Source organism: Ostrea edulis, chromosome 3, assembly GCF_947568905.1.
Source record: "Ostrea edulis chromosome 3, xbOstEdul1.1, whole genome shotgun sequence".
Lineage (NCBI taxonomy): Eukaryota > Metazoa > Mollusca > Bivalvia > Ostreida > Ostreidae > Ostrea > Ostrea edulis.
The window spans coordinates 357,999-379,056 of record NC_079166.1 but is presented as its reverse complement, the minus strand read 5'-3'; the positions used below and the strand labels follow the sequence as shown (position 1 = coordinate 379,056).

General features: G+C 34.8%; 2 protein-coding genes across 2 annotated transcripts in view; one reads left to right on the top strand and one right to left on the bottom strand.

Moving 5' to 3' along the window:
- Positions 1-3,042, top strand: part of LOC125673405 (uncharacterized) — a 37,201-nt gene extending 34,159 nt beyond the window's left edge. The window contains exon 6 of the mRNA XM_048909985.2: positions 3,024-3,042. The gene's annotated coding sequence lies outside the window, so the exon portion shown is untranslated. The remainder of the gene's footprint in view (positions 1-3,023) is intronic.
- Positions 3,043-4,077: 1,035 nt separating this feature from the next.
- LOC125676788 (ficolin-2-like) lies at positions 4,078-19,966 on the bottom strand. The gene is made up of 6 exons (XM_048914609.2): positions 19,649-19,966; positions 15,497-15,581; positions 10,817-10,956; positions 9,414-9,510; positions 6,344-6,508; positions 4,078-5,810 (listed from the first exon to the last, which is right to left on the bottom strand). Exons 1-6 carry the CDS (start codon positions 19,955-19,957, stop codon positions 5,548-5,550), a joined length of 1,059 nt encoding a protein of 352 aa, XP_048770566.2. The 5' UTR covers positions 19,958-19,966; the 3' UTR covers positions 4,078-5,547.
- Positions 19,967-21,058: the final 1,092 nt, after the last annotated feature.

Here is a 21,058-nt window from a genome sequence, read left to right as displayed (position 1 = left end):
ATCGTTATAACGACCATAGAATTTGCGAAATGCTGACTTCAATCGAGACTGTTGAAATATCTGTTCCATCAACTTGTTTGTCAGTAACTACCTCGATTTAAAAACTCACTATACGCAGAACAAGCTCTTGCATATCGAATCAGGTGAGATATATAAACGAAAGAACACCTTTTCTAACAGCAGTATGCCCCCTCTGTCCTCACTAAGTACATGTGCAACTGTTACGATGCAACTGTAAGATTGGGGATGACTGTAGTCTGACAGTATCAGCAGCTCTAGTAACTGTGGCTGTAAGGCATTGAACATTCCTAGAAACTTGTAAATTAATTCCAACACTTTACTTTCATTATTAATTATGTAAATTCAAACACAATGTTGTAAATATTGTGTTTAATTTAAACTTCAGGGAAATGACAGTCTCGATTCTTCAATACATATGACATTAATCAAAATATACGATGAAACTGTCAGTTTCATAACTTAACCAAAGTTTGCATTATCATGCTTATGTTGCTATGTTATGTTGATCAGCTACCCATGAAAAGACAGTCCGATACGTCAAAGAAGTGTATACCATTGTTCACTCAACGAAGTGATTGTCATTCTTAAATCTGAAGTATGTACATTGACAAATATACTAGCTTTGTTGAGTACCGAAAGCTAACAACTCAACTGTATGACAAACGGGATGATTTCAGCTTCTCCATCGTCAACTTCCCACATTTATGTAGCAATATTCCATTATCACCTGCATATGGTGTTTATATATCTCAACTGATTCGATATGCAAGAGCTTGTTCTGGGTATAGTCAGTTTTTAAATCGAGGTAAGCTACTGACAAACAAGTTGATGGTACAGGGATTTCAACAGTCTCGATTGAAGTCAGCATTTCGCAAATTCTATGGTCGTTATAACGATCTAGTTCGTCAATACAACCTCGCATTGGGTTAAATGCTGTCTGGCGTGTTTCATACCGATTGTTAAGCCGTTCTTGGCACACTGATTTTGACTGCGGATAACTCCGTTTACCTGATCAGGATATGGGGCTCACGGCGGGTGTGACCGGTCAACAGGGGATGCTTACTCCTCCTAGACACCTGACCCCACCTCTGGTGTGTCCAGGGGTCCGTGTTTGCCCAACTATCTATTTTGTATTGTTTGTAGGAGTTATGAGATTGATCACTGTTCGTTATCTTCACCTTGCATTTTAGTATTAAATAATTAATTTCATGAATTGTCATGGTACATATAAGCATTATATTTTCTTGTACATACGATACATCGTAGGTCAAAATATGTACATCAGTTTCCTGCAAGTTGGCACAAAAATACATGTAGGTTAGTTAAGGGAGACATGAATTAGAAGTAGAAGTTGAAAGAGAGTTTAAACCCTTGTGTAAGGTGAAGATAACAATCAGTGATCAATATCAGAACTCCTACCAGCAATACAACATCGTGAGTTGTGCAAACACGGATCCCTGAGTGAACATCCCTTGCCAACCGGTCAAACCCGCCTCGAACCCTATATATTGTCTTAATTTTGTAATTGTGAAGCTTAAGACACATCTTGTGTATGCCATGAAAATTCATGAAAGGACCCTTCAATAAAATAAGGAAACTTGAAATTTCCTTTTGAATCATTCCTGTACCGTATTTGGGGTAGTACAATTTATTTGAGCTGCCAGTTTTCTCCTATCACTTGCCCTGTTGGGCTGTAGTAAAACAGTTAAGCGCAACACCTATTTATATACAGTGACGTGTATCTCGTAGCAATTCATCAACACAAGTGGTATGAAATGGTTCACGTAAATCAACTGTTAAATGTGAAGTTAAGGGTCACGAGTGATATGTATACACTTTCTCTATCATGTATTTTTTATATATAGAAGTTATGCATATACATTCTTACTACACTTTCAACAGCCTTTTGGAAATTCAGAAACCTGTGGATATATTTGAATATCGATATTCTTAATTCAAATGTGGAGAAGGGTGTTTGTATCTTATTTATTTCAAACCTATGCAATTCAACCACTTATCATAAAGCATTGCATACATGATGTATAGTATCTGCTATATTCACCCAAACTAAAGTTTAAGCATTAATCTGGTTTGTACTGAAAAACGTTCAATTGTAGTGGATGTCATTTATTTAATCGGCGTGACCGAGGAAATTCGGTTGCAACTGAAATTCATTCGGACTTCTCAATGAACTCTTTTTTCCAAACATGTTCTTGCGACGCTCTTTTATAATGAAGGTAATAAACGCCTTGGACGTAAGTGGATCGTACGCCTCCTGTCATCATTTTGAAGTTTTATTTAAACGAGACTGGAAATCACTGTAACATTAATTCATTTTTTCAGTAGCCTGACTAGATCTAAAAACTCATCATACACATAACTAACTATTGTTTTTCGAGTCAGTTGAGAGAAATAAACACTATATGTATATGATAACGGAATATTGCTGCATAAAGATGAGAAGTTGGGTGAAAATGAGCAAAATTACACTATATGACATTTAACAACCAAGCAAACAAGTAGACACCCATGATTCATGACGCTTTTGAAGACCTAGACCCTTTGAAGACTCCAGTATAACAAATTTATCATTTTGAATTCAATTACTGGTTCTTCAAGTATTCCATTTCAATTGGAGTTGTGGGATGACTACTGAAATCATTATTCGTGATCATAGAGAGGTATGAGCAGCATAATACATCAGTACTGCTGATGCGTTGATCACGTGGCGTTTATAACCTTCACTAGTATAGTACTTGCATCGTTATTCAGATCCATTGGAATGCGTACTATTGAATTTTACTGCTGATTTTTCCATTTACTTGTTCAAGATTAAGGGATCATGACTAGTGTGACCAGTCAACAGACGATGTAAACTCTCCCTAAACACATGATCCCACACCCGATATATACTGGGGTCGCTCTTGTATTCTTTATACGATTTGTGAGATTGCTCATTGTTCGTTATCTTTCACTTTTTATCATTGTATTTTTCGTTTTAGATATGATGACGACGCCATTCTACAAACGATAACCGGAAACAACGATATCCCGACATACTGCACAATAATTGAATGACACATTTTGAGTAAAACACTTTAACATGAATTCCATGCTTTCATTTTGCATGCATATGGCGACCCTAGATCTCAACTAGTGTTAAAATGGGGACACATTGAACTGCGTATAACTATTCACAAAGACAGAACTAAAAGATACTCTCAGTTATGAACTAGATCAGTACTGGAGATCCTCACCATCCATCTAATAGCGCACTGTAATACAGGTCTAGTGCATGTGTGTAACGCTAGGTAGAAAAAAAAGCCGCTATTTAAAGTTCCAAAATATATTAAAGTCCAAATATCAACAAATGTTACAAACATGAATTTCGAAAAAATCAGGTTTCGATACATCTGAATTTAACAAAGACCAAAATGAAAAAGTTCACAAAGGAAAACATTAAACTTAATTTCATAAAGAATTTTGTAGAAATACTCACATGCAAACTCGCACGTGTGGCAACGTTGACAGATCCGCGTACTTGGGTATAACTTTACCAGTGAAATAAACTACCGAAAGTTGGAAAATCAGGGGAAAGTTTTATAACATTCATTTACAACTGTAAAATAGGTTAAAGATAAACATAACCAAATCAAAGAAAATACAATCCTGAGATATGGGGCTCACGGCGGGTGTGACCGGTCAACAGGGGATGCTTACTCCTCCTAGGCACCTGATCCCACCTCTGGTGTGTCCAGGGGTCCGTGTTTGCCCAACTATCTATTTTGTATTGCTTGTAGGAGTTATGAGCTTGATCACTGTTCATTATCTTCACCTTGCATCTTACTTTAAATTTTATAGGTTGTAATAACCAATTACCACTAACGTAGTGAGACAATAAAGAGGTATCAAAGTTGGGAATTGTGAACACCTTGAGATTAAACATGAAATAAAACAATTGATTTCAGATATGGATTTGTAAATACTTAATCCAAAAAGTAAAGAAAATTTACAAGTATAAAATAATTAATTATTCATCATTTATAAACCCTTTATCAAACACATGTACATGACCTGATCAGGATATGGGGCTCACGGCGGGTGTGACCGGTCAACAGGGGATGCCTACTCCTCCTAGGCACCTGATCCCACCTCTGGTGTGTCCAGGGGTCCGTGTTTGCCCAACTATCTATTTTGTATTGCTTGTAGGAGTTATGACATTGATCACTGTTCGTTATCTTCACCTTACACTAGCAATGCAATGTCGCCACATAGTGCACATGATTTCTTTGAAATATGTATCAGGGTATGCTTACAGTGTGGTACCATTACAATATCCTACTAAATATTTATGGGTAAAAGTAAATCATGATACTCAGTTATAGTTTTTGACAAAAATATTTTTTTCGATTTTGATGTTAAACATTAAATTTATAACTCTTTTAATATTGACAGCCAAAATTGTGACCTTCTGAATGCAGCAATAAAAGCAATAGTTTAGCCTTTAATGTATGTTATGTAAACAAAGCATCGAGTCATTTTGTGCTTACAAAAAATGCAGTAAAATGTTAAGTTTTTTTTTTTTAATTTAAAGCACATTAATTTTGCAGGGTCACGAATTCAACGTTTAGATGACACATTTCTTCTAAAGAATATTTAAACTGATATAGAGATAATAAACTTAAATCAATATCGTTTTCTTTTGAAAACTTCATAAACAATAAAATACTGCAATCCTTACAAAAATATTTACAAACAAAAATTAAAAACTCTCTAAAATGAGCCTCTGTGATAATGGATAACCTTCATTTTCTGAGAGTACATGTATATTCTATAGAGTTTTTATTTAGATACAGATTTATATACTCGGTAAATTTCATCACTATGGCTTAATATTTAAATGAATTATGACAAATAGTGCTACAATTAGGAGGTTCAAATGTCCAGCGAAATGGCGATGCCAGCGTCTAACGCGGCACACCAAGAGGGCATATAATTTTACATGTGACTCGGTTTGACTCCAATGGTTGCTCACAAGAACTTAGAATTGACAGAATCACACAGAAATGTTTCTCGTTCCTTGGTGCTCAAATGTCACAAATTATTGTTTGAGGAATATGAGGACAGTACATCAGAAGAGGAAATCGACAAAAAGGTAAAATTACTGAATGACAATATTCGGAAAGACAGACTTTGGACCGTACGAAAGATTGAAGAAAATTTGGGAAATGGCAAATCGTCTGTTCAACACATTCTATTGAATAAATTAGGAATGCGTGTTCGAATCCCGTTCGCGCCGGTAAGTGAGAAAGTTTTCCAGTTTACTTTCGGAAGGTCGGTGGTCTCTTCCCAAGTACATTGTATCTTGGTTCTCTCTTCCATCAATAAAAACTGGGCGCCACCAGATAACTGATAAATTGTTGAGTGTGGCGGAAAAGATCAATCAATCAAAAGGTCTTACAGTCAAGTGATACGAGTTGCTTTAAGCTTTGAAAGACCACCTCGTAATTATCAATGTTGGTTATTCTATCCCACCCTTCTAACCATGATTTGTATACTCTTCAAGGAATATTTATTTCCTTTGAAACGAGCGTACGTGATGCCCTTTCCGTGCACCTGCGTCGGACCTCCTAGATATAAACCGTTAGGGTTACTACAGTGACATGTACTATGCCACCATCCAGAGTGGAATGTTTTTGCACAGTTCCTCGAATCGAGGTCATTGTCTTGGTCCTTTGTTGAGAACTTCATTCCATTTATGGGGAGTGATCCCTGTGCAAAGCAATCATCTACAAGAAAAATTAAAGAGTAATTACAAATAAAATTTACGCTGTTAAAGTTATTTAGTACTGCAGTTGCTATTCTGGTTGGTAGTAACATAGTGGTCCGTTGTGTATTTCATGAGATGTATTCACGTTCGGTGTCAAACAAGCTCTCTCTTGCAGAAATTGAGAGAAAGTTACAAATGACGTATTTACAGCATGGGGCCACCCAAACAATAACAGTGGTATAAGCATTCTAAGCATTTCGGGAACTAGCATTATTTCCTACATTTTATTCATAATCAGTTAATTCAATGGAAGTTAATATGACTAACACTGTGCAAGAGCATGTTAGAGGATTCAAACCGATGTTTACTAGCATTCTGAAAAAGCATTTAGCAGAAAATACCGAGTTTGAAAATCGAAAAGTCCTAAAAAACATTACGTGTGATAATGTCAAATACATTGTGCATAGTTTGCCTCCGTGTAAAACACAGGTTATAATTACATGCAAACTTTGCATTTCACATCTAACAGTTTTACAAAAAGAAATATTTTACCAGTGTCCCCAGAGTATCCGAATATAGACATGACGTATTTGGTTGTTTCACTGCCAATAGCAATATTCCTATATTTGACGTATCGTGTCTCGTTATCGAAGTCACTCATGTCCATCCTCATTTCGTAAGCTCCCTGGCTCAGTAAGTAGTAAAGTTTGTCATTACCTTAAACAATAACAAGGGTAAGTATTTATAATCATATGTAATAGATTTGTATTTATAAGTAACGAAGGACAAAAATTGTACAAATTGTGATTAATGCAAGGTGAAGATAACGAACAGTGATCAATCTCATAACTCCTACAAGTAATACAAAATAGACAGTTGGGCAAACACGGACCCCTGGACACACCAGAGGTGGGATCAGGTGCCTAGGAGGAGTAAGCATCCCCTGTTGACCGATTAATATCTAGAACGTTCATATTGAATTGCATGGAAAACGAAACCATTCAATATTTTGTTTTTCTATATGAATATGTGGGTTTTATTTAATGCTTTTGTGAGATATCTTAAGATTGTATGTTTATTTACAAAATAGTTGAGTTATCTGTATCCTTTACATGTACATATATACTTCTTATTTGAAATACCCAACCAAAAACGTTTCTTGACATTACGTTGAAATCAGACTTTGAAATATCTGATAAATGCAAGGTGAAGATAACGAACAGTTATCAATCTCATAACTCCTATAAACAATACAAAATAGATAGTTGGGCAAACATGGAACCCTGGACATACCAGAGGTGGGATCAGGTGCCTAGGAGGAGTAAGCATCCCCTGTTGACCGGTCACACCCGCCGTGAGCCCCATATCCTGATCAGGAGGAGTAGTCATCCCCTGATAAACACATCAGCATTTCAATACTTTAGACGACCATTCCTCACGATCAATGCAAGATCATGGTTCTTGAGGCCATAAACATTTGTTTTTTTTAATAAAATTGACCCACAGGAACTCCCTTTATGTAGTGATATTCTATAATCACCTGCAAGTTGTGTTTATGTCTTTCAACTGATCCGATACGCAGCATCTTGTTCTGCGTATTATCCGTTTTAAATTGATGTAGGCTGCTGACAAGTAAGTTGATGTTACATGGGTTTCTACATTCTCGTTTAAAGTCAGCACTTTGCAAATGTTATAGTAGTTCTAATTTACCAATACAACCTGTCATTGAGTAAAATGATGTATGACGTGTTTCATACCAATTGTTGGGGCGTTCTTTACACACTGAGTGTGGCTACAAATTATTTCCTTGACCCTATCGAAATGTAGGCTCATGGAGGTTGTGACCGGTAGACAGGGGATGCTTGCTCCTCTTAGGCGTCTGGTCCCACCTCTGGTATATCCAGGGGTCCATGTTTGTCTGATCCCGCCTCTGGTATACCCAGGGGTCCGTGTTTGTCTGATCTCCCTCTGGTATATCCAGGGTCCGTGTTTGTCTGATCCCACCTCTTGTGTGTTCTGGGGTCCGTGTTTGTCTGATCCCACCTCTGGTATATCCAGGGGTCCATGTTTGTCTGATCCCATCTCTGGTATATCCAGGGTCCGTGTTTGTCTGATCCCACCTCTGGTATATCCAGAGTCCGTGTTTGTCTGATCCCACCTCTGGTAAATCCAGGGGTCTATGTTTGTCTGATCCCATCTCTGGTATATCCAGGGTCCGTGTTTGTCTGATCCCACCTCTGGTATATCCAGGGTCCGTGTTTGTCTGATCCCACCTCTGGTATACCCAGGGGTCTATGTTTGTTTGATCCCACCTCTGGTATACCCAGGGGTCTATGTTTGTCTGATCCCACCTCTGGTATATCCAGGGGTCCATGTTTGTCTGATCCCATCTCTGGTATATACAGGGTCTGTGTTTGTCTGATCCCGCCTCTGGTATATCCAGGGTCTGTGTTTGTCTGATCCCGCCTCTGGTATATCCAGGGTCTGTGTTTGTCTGATCCCGCCTCTGGTATATCCAGGGTCTGTGTTGGTCCTCCTTATAGGAGTTACATGTATGAGATTTGTCTGTGTTAATTATCTTCATTTTTCTGTTTTTTATACACGGTCTTGTTCTATACACTATTCCTCGTGATAAATTGAAGACTAGCATTTGTACATCTTAGACGACTGCTTCTTAAATAAAAATGGATCAAGTAAAAATTAATTTGTTATTATAGATCTACACACAAGTACTCTGACGTTTATTTGAAGAAGAAAAATGTACTGGAGTTCCTCGTTGACAATATTTACGTAGTCTTTCGTGATCAGATCTTCCAATAATCTGTTGGAATGCGCTTGTGTTCCATTCTAAGTTCATCTTATATTGTATTCTTATAAGATACAATTTTTCCAACGCTCCTACATGAAAAGAACTCTCTTATTTTGGCTATCAACGCGACATCTATATATATCAACGCCGTCTTATATATATTAACAATATTTTCATTCATATTTCGATTCTATATATCCCAGTGAGCTTGAAATAAAAAATACCACGGGGTTTTCTATATCTGCATTAGATTTGTGCATTTTATGAAAATATATACTAACGGCAAACTAACAACAACTTTATGACAAACGATATGACTTTCATCGTCAACTTCCCATGTGGATGTCTGTCAGCTGATTCGATACATTGGCATGTTCTTTGTATGATTGACAAATTAGTTGATGTTACTGGGACATTTTCGAAACTTATATGAGTTATGAGATTGATCACTGTTCGTTATCTTCACCATTCATATGAGCGTTATAATGTTCTAATTTGCAAATACAACCTATCACTGGGTTGAATGCTGTCTTACGTATTTCATACCAAATGTTTGGCCGTTCAATAAGACTACATTTGACTACGGATTACTCCGTTTAACTGATACATATTATGGCAGATGTGACCAGTCAACAAGGTTGTTTTCTCCTCCTATGTACCTTAACCCGCATTTAGTATGTCCAGGGCTCCGTGTTTGCCCTTCTCTTAATTTCATATTTTGATAAGATATATGAGATTGATCTCCATTCGTTATCTTTACGTTTTATCGTGAAAAATTGGTTGGACATCAATCTTTAATTATGAGCCTATTACCTAGCCAGAATTCAGATCTTAAGTCTCCAAATCCATTCCTATATTCCGTCCATGTTCGATCAAAATTTTCTGAACCATCCAGTCGACGCTGAAATACCTTAAATGAAAAGAATTTCAAATATCAGAATTACAGGTACATAGATTCCTTTTTTCGGCTTGAGCATTACTGAAGAGACATTATTTGTCGAAATGTGCATCTGGTCCATCAAAATTGGTACCGTATAAGTTTTACATTATGACCCCTGGGTCAAGGCCTCTGCTGGTGGACTGTTAGTCCCCGAGGGTCTCTACAGCCCGGTGGCTAAGTTTTCTTTTAGCTCTTACAAGTTTTTTGTCATTTCGAATTTCCAAAATTTCGGCTTGAGCATCACTGAAGAGACATTATTTGTCGAAATGCGCATCTGGTGCATCAAAATTAGTACCATATAAGTTTTACATTCAAATAATTTAGTTCAATGGTACTCACCATTACATTAATTTTATATCCATATTTTCAAATAACTTTAATAGCTTGTCGAATATAATTACTTGTACTTTTGGTGAGTTTTTTTTTTGAAAATCTAAAAATACTGATAGATTTGCTCAAAATGCAAATAAGCTAACAATCCCGAATTACAGGAAAATGGACAGTAGTAAAGAAATGTGTTATAGCGAGGGATCTCGACGAAAAGTTCTGAGACTGGTTTCAAATTGTCGACTTGTAAAAAGGTAGACATACGAAACCACCAAGTTAAGAAAGAAAGAATTTTCTCATCTTCTCAAATTCAAGAATGCGTCGGTAAGTTTTACGGGCGTATCAATGATCCCATTTTGTTTAAAACCAGCATTTTCATGATATTCTTGAATGACTGTGGAATGTATTCAGCGCAATGTAGAAAAGGGAATGAGTTCTTTAAAGGAATCGGATAAATTCCTTAATAATTAGAGGTTATATATCGTAGCTTTAATAATTTCGACATGTGGGGGGGGGGTGCAAATATCGGGTTAGAACGGTATGAACTAATATGAACTAACGATTTCTTTAATTCAATCTGTTGTTACCTGAATATCCATCGCGCTGTAATATTTTGAAGGGGAACATCACGAATAAAGCTTATCAAAACTCATTATAAAGAAGCAAACTCATATCTTTACATCTTCTTTGTGTGAATATTTCCATGTTAGCGGACTTGTGAAAACTCCATGAACAAGTGTAACCACGACATTGTGAGGGTACATTGCTGAAGTTGATGTACACATTTTTGCTTGATGTCATTTTCAATCAACGTTTAAAACGGTATATATGATCTAGCTCATTTAACGATTGATATAAACAATTCTCTCCGCTATTTCTAATAGCCCATTACTATTGCAGTTGTAAACAATCGATATAGCAAGTGCAAATAGTTTAACTAATTGCGTACCGTCCAACCTCCCCCGTCCATCTCCATTTCACAGAATACACTCACACGGCCTAACACAGGAATGTTCATTATATATACTCCATTAGACACGTGAGGTGATGACGTATGTAGGAAAGCACAATCATTTAGATTGCCTTGATCTGAAAGTACATAATTCGGTATCAGTTAAATTCCCCACCGTTTTAAATGACCCTTTTTTCTAATTATTTCCTCCAAGCCAATTACTCTTTACTTCCAAGAAACATTGCTTATGAATAAAAGACGACTTTGTTGGTAGATTAAAACATGAGGTTTTCATTTCTAATCAGATGGAGCAGAAGTTAATGAACAAAAATTATTATCATATCCTCTTTGCTAGAATTTATACCTTTAGATAGGTTTAGTAGCATCTGCTCCTTTCTTAAGTACTTAAAGACGGAGAAAATGAGCACCGCCTTCTATTTACTTGGCCTGTGAACCCTTGTCAATCAAGAGAAATTGAACTTTACATAGAATGCTAGAAATTGATGGATATTTAGTTACTAGTCTTTGTGTATACTCTATCTATCTTATCTGGCGATCGAGGCGCCCATGCAATCTTTTGATGCTTACCGCGTAATCCAACTGGAGAGGGAACTTTCATGTAGAGATAGTTATACAATAATATAAGTAAATTTTGCATATAATTACATCAATTATAATAGAATATAGTAGGTTATGCTTAGGAATTGGTACGATTGATAATAATTATTATGGATTGTTAGAATATAATTTACACGGACATCGATTTGATGCTAAACAGATTAATTATAAGTAAATACATTGTACGTTAATGAAATTTTGTTTACACCAAGTTTAAGATTTATCAGCGTAATTTTCCTCGAAACATCGTGCATGCAACTGCAGTATCATTAAAATACATATGCAAATACGCAAACATATTTAACATCTAATTTTAATTACTAGATTGATGTAACTGTCAACTTATCAATATTTAACATCTAATTTTAATTACTAGATTGATGTAACTGTCATATTTAACATCTAATTTTAATTACTAGATTGATGTAACTGTCATATTTAACATCTAATTTTAATTACTAGATTGATGTAACTGTCATATTTAACATCTAATTTTAATTACTAGATTGATGTAACTGTCATATTTAACATCTAATTTTAATTACTAGATTGATGTAACTGTCATATTTAACATCTAATTTTAATTACTAGATTGATGTAACTGTCATATTTAACATCTAATTTTAATTACTAGATTGATGTAACTGTCATATTTAACATCTAATTTTAATTACTAGATTGATGTAACTGTCATATTTAACATCTAATTTTAATTACTAGATTGATGTAACTGTCATATTTAACATCTAATTTTAATTACTAGATTGATGTAACTGTCATATTTAACATCTAATTTTAATTACTAGATTGATGTCACTGTCATATTTAACATCTAATTTTAATTACTAGATTGATGTCACTGTCATATTTAACATCTAATTTTAATTACTAGATTGATGTCACTGTCATATTTAACATCTAATTTTAATTACTAGATTGATGTCACTGTCATATTTAACATCTAATTTTAATTACTAGATTGATGTCACTGTCATATTTAACATCTAATTTTAATTACTAGATTGATGTCACTGTCATATTTAACATCTAATTTTAATTACTAGATTGATGTCACTGTCATATTTAACATCTAATTTTAATTACTAGATTGATGTCACTGTCATATTTAACATCTAATTTTAATTACTAGATTGATGTCACTGTCATATTTAACATCTAATTTTAATTACTAGATTGATGTCACTGTCATATTTAACATCTAATTTTAATTACTAGATTGATGTCACTGTCATATTTAACATCTAATTTTAATTACTAGATTGATGTCACTGTCATATTTAACATCTAATTTTAATTACTAGATTGATGTCACTGTCATATTTAACATCTAATTTTAATTACTAGATTGATGTCACTGTCATATTTAACATCTAATTTTAATTACTAGATTGATGTCACTGTCATATTTAACATCTAATTTTAATTACTAGATTGATGTCACTGTCATATTTAACATCTAATTTTAATTACTAGATTGATGTCACTGTCATATTTAACATCTAATTTTAATTACTAGATTGATGTCACTGTCATATTTAACATCTAATTTTAATTACTAGATTGATGTCACTGTCAACTTATCGGAAGAAAAGTTAGCCGCTATAGGTGCTCCTTTTTGCGTATAATGGTTGAAATTGGGATCCAGAGGAAGACTGTCTGGATCAATTATCAAAGGAACTGTTGGAAAATCTGAATGCTCTGACTGTTTGTGTAGGTCATACGTTATGGACGAGTCACAAAGACAACTTTGGTAACTAGAGAATTCTGGTGTGCCGTGCAGAAAAAATAATTCAAACTAAATAAAACTTTCTAAGCAGTTTTGGAATATATGCATGTAGTCATCACGGGGCGTGGGACAATGATTGGTACATCAGCTGTACATAGCCAGAAAATCAACTCCAGTACGCGTGAACTCCTGTCGGAAACTGTATGGTTGGCAGTCCATCGTGGGACACCGGGTATCTGACGAAGACAGTCAAATGGATACAAGAAAACATAGAATAAAGAATATTCTGCCTAAGTTTTCAATGGCTAACATTCTCATTTATATAAGATAAATTTATCGAGCTTTAATTTTTACATCTTTGATTCATTAGATTTAATTATTACATTATGACCCCTGGGTTGAGGCCTCTGCTGGTGGACTGTTAGTCACCGAGGGTCTCTACAGCCCAGTAGCTTAGTACTTCGTTACTAGCTTGAAAATACGGATGCATATTTAATTGCTGTTATAAAATTTAGAAATTCATTTCAAAATTAAGGATTATCTCCCTCGTGCATAGCTCTTATCCTTGGAAGAATTTGGCTCCACTTTTTTGGCACGCTATTTTTGGCTATATTTAGCTCCAAAACTTCATAGTTATTTTGGATTTCAAACATTTCGGTTGATCATCACTGAAGAGACATTATTTGTCGAAATGCGCATCTGGTGCATCAAAATTGGTACCGTATAAGTTTTACATTTAATTATCAACGTTTCGATTAATTTGCACAAGAAAAATGACTACCGTGAATTTTTCAATCTTTCAAAAACGTACAGGTAATGCAGGTAGTACAGACAACATCCTGTGCATTTGGGACGGTATATACAAGCTAGCAGGGTTTCCCCGGTGTCGGGGCCTCACACCTGCCTTAATTTAGCTCCACCCCGCACTAAACTTACCTGAGGAAATTTGACCGTTTGCAAACCTCGGCCTTTAACCTATGTTAACATGGAAATTGTTAATCTCTTCAATAATACCTTATACGTTTGCTGGCTAGATATATAGAACATAGAAGGTGAATACAACGAACTGTAATCAGTCTGATACAGAAGTAAGAGATATACCAGAGGTGGACTCTAACATAAGCATTTCCTGTTGCTATTTATTTGCATCTATATTCAAAGAAATGTGTTAATGATATGCTATGAAATAACCCTACCACCCATGAACATCAGGATCTTTCTCAGAGTAATACTGTTAAAGCACCCTTAGTAATTTTACAACTTTGATAAACCAATATATCATAACTGATTCATAATTATAATATTTTCTCCTTAAGGTATATATTGATATGATCCCGTTTATCAAAAATAAAGATATGTCTAAATATTCCTTATTTTACGTGAGACTTGATACAGCAAAATGACTCGAAGAAGTTTAATTGTGAAAAGATTAATTCACAAGCAATCTGTTGATTTTAAGTTTTTAAATCCATTTCAGTAAGATCAAAATGATTTAAAGTAGTTCCACTCTCCTGTGATGTCATAAAAATAAAATATTTATTTAGACTTATTGATGATAGGAAAATAAAATTTTGTTGGAGTCTTCTACAATAGTTCTTGGAAAAATCTTATAAAGCATGAAATATTTCATTAGTCTTAGTTATGTAAAGGATATAAGCCAAAAACTGTCCTAGGGCCGAGATCAGTTCTTTCTCTCACAAAATAGACAGTTTGAGGCTTATATCCTACTTAAAAATATTGCATCATTTGTTCTAAGAATGGACAGGTTCAGGTAAACACATTAACAAAGACAATAATGATTAAAGCTATTTTTGAACAGTCAGACAGCATAACCAGTCTTGAGTGGAGGTCTGTTTCTTTTGTTCACTTATTGGATAATGTCAGGTAAGTAATCTTGTACTGAACGTTGATCCTTATGTCCTTTATGTTTCCACTCTTTTGAGTATCTAGCAGTTTTCACGTGATAACACACGTGACGAGAAATAAAGGAGAGGTATCATCTCATATACGAAATAGAAAAGAATTTTCAAATTTTTCCTAAAGATAGAATAGGGATAAGATATTAAAAATAGCCCCAAGGAGAGTAGCAATTTCGAATTGTGCAAATTTACTATCCTTTGTTATGTTTTTCAATTAATCCCGAAGTTTTGAAAACTTTCATGACCTAATCATGACGAAAAAAAACCATGATCGTATGACGAATATCATCAATTGGAGTAAATGGTGACAAGAGTTAATTCTTAACAACCAGTAATTGACCATTTAGTGATTGAAAATGATTTTTAAACATCTTAATTCCATATGTAGCATACCCTTCACACAGTGTGATCGATTGCTGGACAAAAGTACACATCTTTGGTCGACTAAACAAGAACGACAACCGTCCATCAACTTCGCCTGAAACAAAAACAAGATCGATTGAAATTCCAAACACATTATGTCAATGTCAAATTTATTCGTTTCTTTTAGTCATGCTCTCCGACTTTTATTGAAATAGTATTCACAGGTAACATTACCCATTACAAACATCAAAACATCATTTATCAAATATGCGACTGTCAATATTATTTTCCTGATGTATAATGCCATGTTGTATCTAAATCAATGGTTATTTAGAGACACTTCAGAAGCTTCCCATCTGGCTGAACAGCGATGATTTTTAAACACATGCAAAATACAATTTTTATAAATACATTTCGTTCATGTCTTATGAAATTATACATATGTACCTATTAGCATGTTTAATAATTAATAAACATTATAATAAACGGTTCATTTGTAGATACTATAATTCATATACCCTATGTTTATATAATATACACAATATTGAGTCAGTAACTTTCAACATAAAAATCACTGTCCACGTTTTCCTGTTTTTTCACGATATATTCAATGTATGGAAGCCCATTAATGTATATAATCAATAAAAAGAAAGTAAAAATAAGGCACATCAGTTACTTTTGAATATACGTGCAAAAATGGGAGGAACCCTGATGAATAATGGCTTGATTATTGAGAATCGGACATAATACAAATTACGAACTAATCTATGAATTATTTAGTTAATGAATTGTATTCCACAATATACAATAAAATAGATATATTGTCATACGTAAAATTGAACAACTTTTTAATTTTCAGATACCTTATAGATATCTCACATAGAAGAAAAAACACCTTTAAACCTTATGCTTGGAAAGTTTGAATCCGTTTCAAGCTCCCTATTAACATCAAGAATAGATATGTATCCTATATTATGGAAAAAATGCTACAGTAGAGGATAATGACAAAATCTTTCATGGAGCACAGTTTTCCAAAAATTAGAAGACAGTCCCACGAATGATAAAGACATATGTTATTTACTAGCTAGAAACTTTAAATGTTGCCTAACATAATTTACAAAGATTTGTTACTAGTAGTAAAATGTGAGCTTTGAGGAAGTTGCGCCGAGTCAAGTGAGCTGTAAAAGACGTTCAACCAACCTGTGTTCACTATCAGCATATTTCCCCACCCATAAGTGTCTGTTCTGTGATAAAGAAAATCAGGTACAAAGGCAAAAACACAAATTGGTATAATGAAAGATGAAGATAACGAACAGTGATCAATCTCATACCTCCTGCAAGCAATACAAAATAGATAGATGGGCAAACACGGACCCCTGGACACACCAGAGGTGGGATCAGGTACCTAGGAGGAGTAAGCATCCCCTGTTGACCGATCACACCCGCCGTGAGCCCCATATCCTGATCAGGTAAACGGAGTTATCCGCAGTCAAATCAGTGTGCCAAGAACGGCTTAACAATCGGTGTGAAACACGTCAGACAGCATTTGACCCAATGCAAGGTTGTATTGACGAACTAGATCGTTATAACGACCATAGAATTTGCGAAATGCTGACTTCAATCGAGACTGTTGAAATCCCTGTACCATCAACTTGTTTGTCAGTAGCTTACCTCGATTTAAAAACTGACTATACCCAGAACAAGCTCTTGCATATCGAATTAGTTGAGATATATAAACACCATATGCAAGTGATAAGGGAATATTGCTACATAAATGTGGGAAGTTGACGATGGAGAAGCTGAAAATATCCCGTTTGTCATACAGTTGAGTTGTCAGTTTGCCGTCAATGTCTACTTTCACTAAAATATCTAAGTATGAAGCAGAAGTGGACGACTCTGTGGTGTCCTTTATTTCGAGCTCACAGGGATATATCAAATCGACATATGAATGAAAGCTATCATTGTTAATAGACAAAACGTCATCGATATATCTAAAAGTCGAATTGAAGGTCACAGCGAGAGATTTTTTCTTCTCACGTAGAAGTTTTTGAATAAATTCTGCTTCATATGAATATAAAAACAGGAATGTGTATTTTTGTGGCTGGTCACATACACCTGGAGATTATCAGGGACATTACAATCTGTCATTTTTTGTACAAGAGCTTTGCAGACGCTAGTGTTCGTCAATCGAAGCGAGGTAAGTTGCAAGCTAGTTGTGTATTGATTATGACGTCATGGGATATGTAAGATAAACGTCACGTGATATGAAAGATAGAAATAGCTTACATACCTTTCTTTCATAGAATATCTGTATCTTACATACGTAGATATGAGAGAAAGAAATATCTTTCATACCTTTCTTTCATAGAATATATATATCTTACATACGTAGATATGAGAGATGTGCGTAGGTTACATATATGTGTAGGTTATGCTTATTTCGCAATGTAAGATCAACTTTAAAGTACTTCCTACCAAGGGCACCTGTTTGTTTCATAGCCTAGACTTTGTAATCTACATGTAATTAGTCATTCAATTAGTCATTAAAAATCACTTTGTAAACAGGGTGAAATATTATCGAGAGGGACGTTAAACAATATTCAATCAATCAACCTCATTTACAATATTTTCGTAGTCTTTGGCGACCAGGTCTTCCAACAGTTTGTTGGAATTTCCATACGCACGAATTCTGCTACTTTGCTACCTGACGTGCTTTTATATTCATATGATGTAGAATTTATTCAAACACTTCTACATGAAAAGAATATAATATCTTGCTTAAATGCGACATTTAGATAGATCAACGACATTTAATCTATTAGCAACACTAATTTTCATTCATATATCGATTCGATCTATCCCTGTGAACTCGAAATTAAAGACACCAAAGAATCATCCATTTCTGCTTCATACTTAGATATTTTATTGGAAATAGATATTAACGGCAAACTAACAACTCAATTTTATGATAAATGGGATAATTTCAACTTTTCCATTGTCAACTTACCATATTTAAGTAGCAATATTCCATTATCACCTGCGTAAGATGTTTATATCTCTAAAATGGCTCGATACACAAGAGCTTGTTTTGCGTATGATCAGCTTTTACTAATATCCTTTATTTATACAGGATTCCACAATTAGTTGTATAAACTAGTTTACATTGTGGTCCTGTCTATAACATATATACATGTACATGTACAAGCTTTTAAATCAAGGCAGGCTATTGACAAACAAGTTGATGGCTCATGGGTTTGACAGTCTCGTTTAAAGTCAGCATTTCGCAAATTCTATGGGCATTATAACAATTTAGTGTGTTAATACAACCTTTTATTGGGTTGAATGCTGTTTCACTTGTTTCTTACCAGTTGTTAAGCCATTCTTGGCACAATCATTTTGACTATGGATAACTCCGTTTACGTGATCAAGACATAGGGCTCACAGCGGATGTGACCTGTTGATATGTGATGATTACTCCTCCTAGGTACCTGATCCCACGTCTAATATATTCAGGGGTCCGTGTTTACCCAACTCTCTATTTTATATTGCTTATAGGAATTATGAAATTGATCACTGTTCGTTATCTTCACCTTTCATGTACACGTTGCGTCATTTATCAGAAAAAGAGATTTCTGATTTATTAAAATATTTAAACTATAATATGACATAACATGTAGAATTTTTACCGTTAAGGTTTTATGCAACTTTACTAATAAACAAAGACTGCATGTTTGTTTAGAAATAATGAAGGAGGTGTCAGTCAATACAGTATTTCGTTATGCACGTTTAATTCTGTTGATTTTCAAATTCATAGTTCGACGTAATAGTGTTCCATGGTGCAATTTAAAATTAGAAAGGAAAAAGTAGTACCGTCTTGGTTGTCATGGGGTGTATCCCTATACCTAGTTAAATTTATAAAATATAAACGAACCTTTTTCAGCGTGTTCAACCAATCAAGTAAAATTAAATCATATTTTTAACTACTATCTCCACCTCTACATTGATTGAATGTTAAATAAACTTGCCTAAAAATCAGATAACATAAATTTTACCAGTAATGCTAATTCCTGAAGTAGTGAGTCATTCGAAAATGCATACAAGTATAAAATGCGGAAGATAGATGTGTGTGTGTGTCTATATCCGGAATGTTTAATTGCGGTAAACTAAATATGTAGTGCTCACTTGATCAAATGGCATCCGTATGTAGTCCAATGATCCTTCTGTTTTTTCTGTTGAGTTCACAAGTTCACAGAGTAAGTGTTTCTTCTTGTAGTTGATCCCGCCACACAGGGCCGGTCTGGATAGACACTCCTTCATACATTGCTGCTGTCCAACTGTACCGACTACCAAAACGATCGGAGTGCAATACCTTTCACCGTACACGACGAAAGTGATATTATTTTCTTTGAAATCACTTGTTGAGACAACACTTTGATAAAATAATAATGAAAATCCAATTTTTCGCAATATGAGAGTTCCTACACTGTACATGGTGAATAGATGTACGTCTAGTTTGCTATCTGACAGTCCTTAGGTACTCTAACCATCTCTGGCGTTTTTCTCAATAATGATTTGCAACCCTACTTGATATACCTTTAAATTCATTTGTTATGTGAGCTCTCTCAATGGGCAGAAAAATCAATCGCAGGTTCAGCTAAATATAAAACGTATACGGTACCAATTTTGATGCACCAGATGCGGATTTCGACAAATAATGTCTCTTCAGTGATGCTCAACCGAAATGTCTGAAATCCGAAATAACTATGAAGTTTTAGAGTTATCATAGGGAAAAACAGTATGCCCAAAAAAAAGTGGAATGTGGTTGACTTGAATATTCTTATCACGCATTATATCACAATAATGATCTGATACGCTGTACTGTTGATATCAGGTTTACTTGAATATTCTTATCACGCATCATATCACAATAATGATCTCATACGCTGTACTGTTGATATCAGTATGGTTTATAATTCCATAAGATTATATGCAGTATTACAATGAAAAATAACCAGTTAACAAACAATAACCAATGTTATCAATCCTTAAAATGAAGAATCGAAAACGGACTATTGGAAACCTCTAAAATGCAATCAAAACTTATCAGGCAAACTACATCGTTAACTTCCCACATTTGGGTAGGTACATGTATATTCCATTATCATCTGCATATGTTTTTATGTATATTAACTGATTGGATACGCGAGAACATGTTCTACATGTGATCAAATTTTAAAACGAGACAGGCTATTAACAAATGTTGATGAGTCAGGGGTTTCTACAGTCTCGATTAAAGTCATAATTTTGCACTTGATTGATTACTATTTGTTATATTACTTGTTCATTCAGTATAAATCGTATTCGCAATGGTGGATAGTAAATGGCATAAAATGATAGTAAGTGCAGTTCATTTCAATAACGCAATTTAACTGCGGTGCGAACGATTTTAATCTGACGTATTTCACACCGATTGTTAGGCCGTTCTTGGCATACTGATTTTGACTACAGATACCCCCGTTTACCTGATCAAGATATATGGCTCATGGAAGGTGTGACAGTTCGACAGGAGATGTTTACTCCTCCTAGGCAACT

Excerpts from the sequence above, each read along its gene's own strand:
- LOC125676788 (XM_048914609.2), bottom strand. The coding sequence starts at position 19,957 with ATGTACAGTGTAGGAACTCTCATATTGCGAAAAATTGGATTTTCATTA. Across the intron at positions 15,582-19,648 it reads TACGGATGCCATTTGATCAA|GCGAAGTTGATGGACGGTTG; the intron begins GTGAGCACTACA and ends TTTTTGTTTCAG. Across the intron at positions 9,511-10,816 it reads TGGACGGGGGAGGTTGGACG|GTATTTCAGCGTCGACTGGA; the intron begins GTACGCAATTAG and ends TTTTCATTTAAG.